This window comes from Bactrocera neohumeralis, unplaced genomic scaffold (genome assembly GCF_024586455.1).
Source record: "Bactrocera neohumeralis isolate Rockhampton unplaced genomic scaffold, APGP_CSIRO_Bneo_wtdbg2-racon-allhic-juicebox.fasta_v2 cluster11, whole genome shotgun sequence".
NCBI classification, from domain to species: domain Eukaryota; kingdom Metazoa; phylum Arthropoda; class Insecta; order Diptera; family Tephritidae; genus Bactrocera; species Bactrocera neohumeralis.
Window position 1 is genome coordinate 18,216,930 of NW_026089624.1, and position 10,152 is coordinate 18,227,081.

Genomic DNA, 10,152 nt, shown 5'->3' on the forward strand with positions numbered 1-10,152 from the left:
ACGTACACATCATCTTTCAAACGCCTATATTTATTATGGCAAGAATTCAGATGGTGTTAATCTTACAAATGCCGAAAAAAAGCTTGCAGTGCCAGCTCAAGCGGTTGTAAGATTATGTAAGAATATAGAAGGAACTAACAGAAACATTACCACGGATAATTGGTTTTCATCAATTCAATTAGTACAGATACTAAAGGAACGAGGACTTACTTATTTGGGTACTCTGAGACGGAATAAAAGGGAAATTCCGTTCGAATTTTTACCAAACAAAAGCCGGCCTGTTGAAAGTTCTATTTATGGATTTACAAAAGATATGACACTTCTATCTTATGTGCCCTGGGTAAATCGCTCAGTTATTTTAATAACTTCGATGCATCATCATACTGCAAATGATCCAATTACCATTAAGCCAGAAATTATTGCCGATTATAATAACACAAAAGGAGGAGTGGATGAGCTCGACAAACAATGCAGTCGCCGAACATGACGTTGGCCTTTAGCAGTATTTTACAGATTAATTGATATCGGGTGATTTTTTAAGAGCTTGATAACTTTTTAAAAAAAAAAACGCATAAAATTTGCAAAATCTCATCGGTTCTTTATTTGAAACGTTAGATTGGTTCATGACATTTACTTTTTGAAGATAATTTCATTTAAATGTTGACCGCGGCTGCGTCTTAGGTGGTCCATTCGGAAAGTCCAATTTTGGGCAACTTTTTCGAGCATTTCGGCCGGAATAGCCCGAATTTCTTCGGAAATGTTGTCTTCCAAAGCTGGAATAGTTGCTGGCTTATTTCTGTAGACTTTAGACTTGACGTAGCCCCACAAAAAATAGTCTAAAGGCGTTAAATCGCATGATCTTGGTGGCCAACTTACGGGTCCATTTCTTGAGATGAATTGTTCTCCGAAGTTTTCCCTCAAAATGGCCATAGAATCGCGAGCTGTGTGGCATGTAGCGCCATCTTGTTGAAACCACATGTCAACCAAGTTCAGTTCTTCCATTTTTGGCAACAAAAAGTTTGTTAGCATCGAACGATAGCGATCGCCATTCACCGTAACGTTGCGTCCAACAGCATCTTTGAAAAAATACGGTCCAATGATTCCACCAGCGTACAAACCACACCAAACAGTGCATTTTTCGGGATGCATGGGCAGTTGGCCACCAAGATCATGCGATTTAACGCCTTTAGACTATTTTTTGTGGGGCTACGTCAAGTCTAAAGTCTACAGAAATAAGCCAGCAACTATTCCAGCTTTGGAAGACAACATTTCCGAAGAAATTCGGGCTATTCCGGCCGAAATGCTCGAAAAAGTTGCCCAAAATTGGACTTTCCGAATGGACCACCTAAGACGCAGCCGCGGTCAACATTTAAATGAAATTATCTTCAAAAAGTAAATGTCATGAACCAATCTAACGTTTCAAATAAAGAACCGATGAGATTTTGCAAATTTTATGCGTTTTTTTAAAAAAAAAGTTATCAAGCTCTTAAAAAATCACCCGATATAAGTGCAGTTAATGCATACATTTTGTATCAATCTTCGCGTAACTACATTGAAATTTCAAGAGCTAACTTCTAAAAACTATAGCTAGAAATCTAGTTGTGCCACATTTACAATGAAGAGAACACAACAAGAGAATATCTCGTTCTTTACGTGAGATTATCCACTCGATATTGGGTTCTGATTCTCTTCCAGAGCCTGTTGTGGAGAAAGCGGTTACTTCACAGTCAAGCAAATTATGTTACATATGTCCTAATAAATTAAAAAGAAAAACAACACATACATGCTTAGAATGTAAAAAACCCATGTGTATGGCTTGTAGCAAACGCTTGTGTATTAATTGTACGGATACTGAAAATGATGAGTAATATTTAAGTTAACAAAATACTGACTGTTATTTTCTAAACTATGACAGTCATAAGAATGTTCCTTTTTTATATTAATTTATATGTATTAGGCTGTGAAAAGATGCCATTTAATTTGCTGTTAAGTTTTTATTTTTTTCATATGTACAAGCTACGGAGTACCTATATTTTTTGCTTGAAAAAAAGGCTTCTAAAATAAACGACAGATTTTTCAAAAAAACTACAAAGAGTTTAAAATTTTCTTTCCAAATACTGTAATTAGAATTAATTTAAATCAGTTTGATGAAATTTGTAAGTATTATAATAAACAAATCTCTAATAAATTTTAACAATCAAAATGGTGTAAAATTTACTACTACCTCTAAATCTACGTTTCGAAATTTGACCTCATAAGTTAAAGGTTAATTGGGATTTGTCAAAGTACTGTTTCGAAGCTGACATCCCATGTGCTTAAAGAAATGGAAACGAAGTTGTGCCCACAGTTTATACGGTTTACACCAGATGATTCCCTAACGTGTAAAGAGTGGTTTATGCAGCAATATAAAATTCCTGGAGGTAAATATACACTTTACTGAAATAGTAATATTACTAAATATAAAGAATTTTTAGTTATTGGGTGCGTTGATGGTACTCACATCGGCTTACAAAAACCCACAGTAAACGAGCACATGTACTTCAATAGAAAAGGCTATCATAGTATCAACGCTAAGATAGTAAGTTGCTAATAAAAAAAATTGTAGTTTCTGGATTTAAGATCATTTTAAGTAGAAAAGTCTTCTTCTCTGTACGGTACCTTTTCTCCCACGCCTTCCTGGAGATCGGCTACAAATCACTGATTATAAAAGTACATTAAATGTACATACATACATTGTTTTTATTTATTAATTAACTAAAACACCTCGCCAAAATCGGTGATTTTAATTCAAATACAGAAGAGTTTACGAAGTAAAATCAATACTAAAAATATGTTGAAAGAACAATCCCTTAATAGAAAATCTGCATCCGCCACTGCTTGGTATAGTGATGGAACTGCATATAAAACTACGTTTAATGTTTTCTTTAAATATCGAAAACTCGATCAACGCATTGACTATGTACGTATGTTTAACTAAACTAATGCAAACATAAAAACAGTGTAAGCTGAATAAAAGCAGAAAATTTCACCACGAACATGTCTGCGTATTGAGTTACGTCATTTCAGCTTAAGCCAAAAGAACGTGGTAAATTTTATGATAGAAAGTGGTTGAAAATCAGAATTTTGTATATTAACGTCAAATTTTAACCGGGACTTCCGTATATAAGTACATTAGCACTCACGACATGTTAGTCAAATTTCTTTTAAGAAACAACTTTTTCCGAAACTTAAAAAAAAATTAGATTTACAAAGAAATCCAGGGCAATAATTTTGTTTATTTTTAATAATACTTTTGAACAATAATAAAATGTGTAGATCGCATATTTTAAGCGTTCTAGCGACCATAACATTACACGTACATACAAATATAAAATAGCAATAATTTTTTATTTACAAAGTTTTATATAATTTAGCAAATATTTCACTTTGAATATAAAATCGTTAATAGCATTACCATACTTATGATAATAGTTTCAGTGTTTATAAAATGCGACCAGCTTCATGTACTATATGTATGTACATACATACATATGTCTATAGGGAGGAGTGTAATTTATAACAGCAAGCTAAGCTCTTTGTATGAAAGCTCTTTTGGGCGCTTCATTGCAGTTAAAGGCGCATTAGAAGTATGCGTAGTAAGCTAGTTGCAGTTTCATCAATGTCATCTATTCGACATAAACAGTCGTATGAAATATGTGCGCCTCTGTTCAATCCCGAATATATCTTCACATAATTCTTATAAATAGATTAAATTCCTTTTTGATAATAACGTCATTAAATGAATAAATTTATATTTGTATGAATGTACCCATCTCGGGTTTCATTATTTTATTTCTTCATATGCACTCATTAGGCTCAGTAGTACATCGAGAATTCTATTTGCATAGGTATGTATGTACTATATGTGCTTAAATGTTTGGAAAGACACACGAAGCATACATACCTCCCCCATACCTCTGTCATATATTATATAGATTTATCGTTTTCTTGTTTGTGTATTAGCAAGTAAGTGTTTATCAAATTCACGTATATTTGCTAATGTTTTGTTTCTATTTTTTCTAATTTGTATTTCTAGTTGGCATGCCCATGGCATGGAACAAAAAAAGTTATTGCCGAAACCACTGTTTATTTGGAAAGTCAAGATGCTTAACTAGGCCTTTATATTAAATGAAACACAATTTTTTCTTACATTATCATCATGAAGCAATTCTTGTGTTTCTTTGTTTATTAATTGTATTACATAAATTTTACACTCGCACTCATTTATATACCATATATTGTATGTTTAAATGAATACAATTTAAATACGAGTCAATTATTGACCGTTATTCTGTCTCTAACTCTGTTACTTTATTTCTTTTGCAGCATATACATGATAAGTAATTAATACATGTAAGTATATATATGAAATATAACTATTTTTATATGTATGTGTTTGCATTGTTTACAACGCACACTGCAAGAATGATTGAACAGCATTCTTTTTTACCACATGTAGTTTAAAAAAGTATCATTGTAGTTTTGTTTGCAATTTTTATCTTTACATTGTTTTTTGTTTAATACCTATAGTTATTTATATGCCTAAGCTTTATGGCATTTGAACGTTACACAAAAAGTTATTTTAGTTTTAGTTATAAGCCGAGGTAAACATGTTGGAATTATCCCATTCCAACTGGCTGACATTTGAAACGCGGCCTTTTACCACTGAAAAAAGTTAAGAAAAACTTGTTATAAATATATATTTTTTTATAAATTCTAAAATAAAATTAAAATAATTTTGAAAATAAACAAGTAACTGTTGTACTTTGCAATTTTTTTAACGTCAGTTTTTAAAAATATTATGAAAATTATTATTCTTTAAACGAATTAATCATTTAAAAATATCTGGAATATAGGACAAACATTAATCTTTAAGTTCACAAAATTTCATCGATTTATCTGTCGTAGTTTATAAGAAAATAATTTCACAACTTTATCATGCTAAAAAGTTCTATAAAATATGTCAGACCAAAATCCGTCACATATCACTAGATTCTGCAATGGGTGCTCTCTTGGCTTTGCATATTTCGGTATAGGATTTTTGCATTTTGTGTCATCGTGCAATCTTGCAAGAGCAAGAGAATCCGCCTATTGATAGTTGTCAGTGAAAACTCATCGAAAAGACACATTGTCGGTCCGAACGACTTCGATTCCACAACCCACAAATAATGTGTTTTGAAAATGTTTTCATTGTCGGTCCGAACTTAGCATCAGATGGCAACATTGTAACTCATCTTTTAATTAACAGAACGTCCATCAGCAGCCATCATTGTAACGGTTCATATTGATCGTCCATTTGTAAAAGAAACAAGAAAAAACGTTAACTTCGGCTGCAACGAAGCTAATATACCCCTCCTTGTATATCTTTTAGTAACTATGTGTTCAGTTTGTATGGAAGCTATATGGCTATGGTAATACGATCTGAACAATTTTTTCGGAGATTATATTGTTATCTTAAGCAGTAATCCATGTCAAATTTCGTGAAGATACCACGTCAAATGGGAAAATGTTCAATGAACAATTTCTTTCGATATTAAATTATTTCTATGAACAATAACACATGCCGAATATCGTGAAGATATATCGTTAAATGAGGAAGTTTCCCATGCAAGCATTTGATTCCGATCATTCAGTTTGTATGGCAGCTATATGCTATAGTTAACCGATCTGAACAATTTCTTTGGAGATTACATTGTTGCCTTAAAAAATAATCTATACCAAATTTCGTGAAGACACCACTTCAAATGTGAAAGATTTCCATACAAGAACTTGATTCCGATCATTCAGTTTGTATAGCAGCTATATGCTATATTAAGCCGATCTGAACAATTTCTTCGTATATTACATTATTACCTTAAGCAGTAATCCATTTCAAATTTCGTGAAGATACCACTTCAAATGCGAAAGTTGTCCATACAAGAACTTGATTCCGATCATTCAGTTTGTATGGCAGCTATATGCTATAGTTAACCGATCTGAACAATTTCTTTGGAGATTACATTGTTGCCATATAAAATAATCTGTGCCAACTTTTGTGAAAATACATTGTCAAATGTGAAAGTTTTCCATACAAGAACTTGATTCCGATCGTTCAGTTTGTATTGCAACTATTTCTTATAGTAGTCCGATATCGGCAGTTCTGACAAATGAGCAGCTTCTTGAAGAGAAAATGACGTTTGCAAAATTTCAAGACGATATCTTAAAAACTGAGGGACTAGTTCGTTTATATACAGACAGACGGACAGACAGACAGATGGACATCACATCATAAATCGACTCAGCTCAACATACTGATCATTTATATATGTATATATACTTTATAGGGTCTCCGACGCTACCTTCTGGGTGTTACAAACTTCGTGACAAACTAAATATACCCTGTTCAGGGTATAATTAAGAGAAAGTCGTTAGGAGTCACGCCCGGAACACATAGAGCGCGACAGACTGTAAGCGACATCTGTCAAATATAATAATATACACGTACTTATGGATACAGTTATATAGTTGTGCAGCTGCTTCAATATCTGTGTTCTTAAGGATGTGTGTATTTGCGTCAGTCGTTAAGCGAAGTTTGGAAATAGCGGTCACGCCGCCGCGTGAAGTTAAATAAAATGCGAATAAAGTTAATAAGATAAACTAAGAACGTGGTGATTTTTAAAATGAATTCCACATTTGGGGGGATTTAGTGATTTTTGACCGATCGGAAAGTGAGGGCACCCAGTACGTTATAACTGGCGTTCAGCGCAGTCGCCAGTGAAATTAGTTCAAGGTACTGAAGTGTACAAGTATACACGTATAAAGAACCTATAAACATAACAGTGAGTGATTTCTGGTAATTTGCAAGTGACTGTACCCAGCTTGATATCGCTAGTAGTAAACACAGTTTCCAGTAAAATCGTGAAACGGTGCATATATTTCACGGACCAAGTTCCCAAAAACTGTACTCAGTGCGCGACTGTACCCAATACGCTATAAATAAGTCAGCACAGTTTCCAGTAAGTTCGATAACGGCGCAAACCCGTACACGAGCGTATAAGGCGCACAAAGCAAAACCTAAGTAGCAGGACATCGCAGCAGCAGCAGGCAGCAAAACATCGTTACAGTAGGCGGCGCACGAAGAAATCTGAACAACGGCAGCAGAGATAAGGGAGCTAAGTAGGGATGGCAACGATAAATCATTTCATTAAATTAATCGATTATTTTCATTCCATTTACGATCTAATTGCATCGAAACCCCTTTTCTAATGACCCTACTATTACTCGAGTAATTTCAAAATAATCGCAAACAGCATTTTGAAATTGAATACATTTTATGTTCATCTAAGTTAGCGTACAAGGGTCGAAATTGGTCGCATCAGTCATTAATGACTGGAAACGGTGTAAACATAGTTAAATTCTAATATGTCAACGTAGTTTAATATCAACAAATGAATGTCTGGTAACACTGCATTTACAGTTAAGTCAAACGCATTTTACGTTCAATTGTTTGAAGAGCAATGGCGCCAGTTAAAAGCGAAGTGTGGAAATTTTTTAATAAAATAAGCAATAACTACGTTAAATGTGAACTTTGCTGCAAAAATTTAAAATTTTCTAATAACACATCATATATGTTGCAGCATTTAAAACTAAAGCATGCAACTGTAGCCTGCAAATTGGTGGTAAGTTGGAGCAATCGGTATTACATTTAAAATTTCTTCTAGTTATATATAAATATATGTGTACAAATTAGACTCTGCAATCTAGGAGTAAAGACAATGTTTCTCTAAGTGATGATGACACTGACAACATGATTGAAATGCCGAGTTGCAGCAGCAAACCAATTAATGAAAGCCCTTTGAGTGAGGGGCCAAGCTTCAGCAGCAAAAAACCGAATGAAAGCAGCATGAGAGAGCTACCCAGCTGTAGCAGTAAAAATCCTCAACCCCTCATTTCTAAAGTCTTCGAAAATATTGAAAACTTTTCGCTTCATGGCTCAAAGAACCAAAAGCTACAGCATGGAATAATGGAAATGGTTATCAAGAATAATCTACCTTTTGACTTTGTTGAAACAAAAAACAAATTAACAAATTGATAATTAATGACGCTTTTTGTTCATTTATTTTTTAAAAGGAAAAGGCTTCTTAAGTTTCATGAAGCAACATTTTCCTCTTTACAAAGTCCCAACAAGAAATACCATCAAGGCTCACATTGAAAAAATGTACGATGAAGAAAAAGAAAAATGTGTAGCGATACTAAAAACTTTTTCATATTTGAGTTTAACGACAGATATCTGGACTGATGTAGAAATGAATAGCATGCTTGGTGTGACCATTCATGGTGTAAATGGGACGAAGCAATTTAATGGAACAATTGGCGTATATAAATTAACGGAAGCACGTACTGCATCACATATTTCCGAAGTTCTCATTGCTGCTTTCAGAGACTTTTCTATTGACGAAAAACAAGTAATGACTGTACAATGGTGCAAACATGGTGATTCATTTGGCAAAAAACGCCATATTCCCCGTTTTGCACACACCCTTAATTTGGTATGTGAAAATTCACTGAACAATCCTGAAGTAAATGCAGTTGTTGTAAAATGCAAAGAAATAGTTAAGTGGCTAAAAAGAAGTGTTAAAGCTAATGATGATCTTCGAAATATGCAAGCTGCTGCCGGAGTAGCTGTAGGCAAAATGCTAAAGCCAATTTTGGACGTGAAAACACGTTGGAATTCGACCTACTACATGCTTAAACGGTTCATTAAACTATGTTCATGTATTAACCAAATACTCCTCAACTATTCTGACGCACCTGTAATGATGACATCTAAGGAAAAAGATGATATCATGGAAATACTTTGTATATTGAGACCATTAGAGGCAATGACTGTACAACAGTGGCGCTCAACGCAATAAAAATCCAAACACGCGTGTTTGACTGATAATTCTGCTATTATCACACGCACACGAAAGCGGCTGAACACGTACGCTAGATACGTAAGAAAATATATAGCAATGTTTGTGCAGCGCAAACGTAAAATGTGTAGTATTAAGCACCACAACAACTAAGTGGTGAACAACGAGCAACGTTAAGTCAAGTGATTCCATTAATTCACTGTGGTCGTGAACAAATAGTGAGAATAATAGCTAAACAGCCAGTCGGGGAAAAACTAAAAGATGTCGTGTTAAATCAGTTTGATCTTAGATTTCGCTACATCGAACATTCCTTTTTGCTAGCTGCATCAAAATTACTCGACCCGAGATTCAAAATAATTCATTTCAAAGACCCATTAGCGTTATCACCAGTTATAAAGTTTTTACGTACTGGAATAACAGTTGCAGATGATACCATGGAAACGGGCAGCGAGTCGTCAGTGGAAACGGTAGAGAATGAGTTTGACCTCTGGGCTCCTCACAAAACTCTAGTGTACAAAAGAAGGAGGAAGGACAACGATTTTACATATCCACAAGATGAATTGAGCTTTTACTTGAATAGTCAGGTATTAGAACTAAGTCGAAACACTATTGATGCTTGGGAAGAAATGAAAACCGTTTATCTAAAACTGTACGGACTTTCAAAAAAGTATTGTCATCTACTTGGTACCTCAGTACCAGCTGAGCGGCTTTATTCAAAAGCGGGTGCAACTACGACCGAAAAACGCGACAACAAAACATTTATCGAAATTGCTTTTTCTTCAAACTTGGTTGAACAGAGAATAAATTTTCTTGACTTCAAAGAATATATTTTCATTTATGCTAAGACAAATGAATTTTTAATACGATATTTTAATTTTAATTCCGTTTTTGTTTTTGTGTATATACCAACATAATTTGAACGTCTGAAATAAGAATATAGTCTCTTATATTTTATTGGTTTTATTTTTACACAAAGTTGCAAAACATAGTCTTTCAAGCAAGAAGCAATTCTTTTAATTTAAGATTTCTGTACATATTTTGAAAAATTTAATGTCATTGTGCTACTTAACTTCAAATATTGGCCATTTTCTCTTTTAGGATATGTCTGGGATTCTGTGATAGAGCATTATAATACAAGATTTGGTCCTGAAACTTGGTGGTGGTCTTTATGTAATTTAGTATTATTTGAAAACATTGAAATTAATCGATTAATCGATTT

The 10,152-nt window shown here is 33.8% G+C and overlaps 2 protein-coding genes, 1 long non-coding RNA gene and 1 pseudogene across 5 annotated transcripts in view; 2 read left to right on the plus strand and 2 right to left on the minus strand.

Annotated features, from left to right (window-relative positions):
• Nucleotides 1-518: 518 nt before the first annotated feature.
• Nucleotides 519-10,152, minus strand: part of LOC126766297 (uncharacterized) — an 82,299-nt gene continuing 72,665 nt past the window's right edge. Inside the window, exon 2 of the long non-coding RNA XR_007668830.1 lies at nt 519-551. This is a non-coding gene — a long non-coding RNA (uncharacterized LOC126766297). The remainder of the gene's footprint in view (nt 552-10,152) is intronic.
• LOC126766228 (putative nuclease HARBI1) lies at nt 2,236-4,340 on the plus strand. Of its 2 annotated transcripts, none has more exons than XM_050484125.1 (3): nt 2,236-2,420; nt 2,466-2,578; nt 4,076-4,340. In XM_050484125.1, exons 1-3 carry the CDS (start codon nt 2,324-2,326, stop codon nt 4,148-4,150), a joined length of 285 nt encoding a protein of 94 aa, XP_050340082.1. In that variant the 5' UTR covers nt 2,236-2,323; the 3' UTR covers nt 4,151-4,340. The 2 variants fall into 2 exon arrangements, with proteins under 2 accessions (XP_050340082.1, XP_050340083.1); XM_050484126.1 differs by having other exon boundaries at nt 2,239-2,420; nt 2,475-2,578.
• LOC126766110 (calsyntenin-1) overlaps nt 4,306-10,152 on the minus strand; it is a 69,178-nt gene continuing 63,331 nt past the window's right edge. For both annotated transcript variants that reach the window (XM_050483936.1, XM_050483937.1), the window contains one exon: nt 4,306-4,704. In XM_050483936.1, coding sequence (XP_050339893.1) covers nt 4,628-4,704 — 77 coding nt within the window. In that variant the 3' untranslated portion in view covers nt 4,306-4,627. The remainder of the gene's footprint in view (nt 4,705-10,152) is intronic.
• On the plus strand, nt 7,409-9,837 carry LOC126766236 (uncharacterized; annotated as a pseudogene).

Bases quoted from the DNA above. Each gene is read 5' to 3' on its own strand.
- LOC126766228 (XM_050484125.1), top strand. From the start codon at position 2,324: ATGGAAACGAAGTTGTGCCCACAGTTTATACGGTTTACACCAGATGAT. The intron at 2,421-2,465 runs GTAAATATACAC...CTAAATATAAAG, and splicing joins GCAATATAAAATTCCTGGAG to AATTTTTAGTTATTGGGTGC. The intron at 2,579-4,075 runs GTAAGTTGCTAA...TTGTATTTCTAG, and splicing joins ATAGTATCAACGCTAAGATA to TTGGCATGCCCATGGCATGG.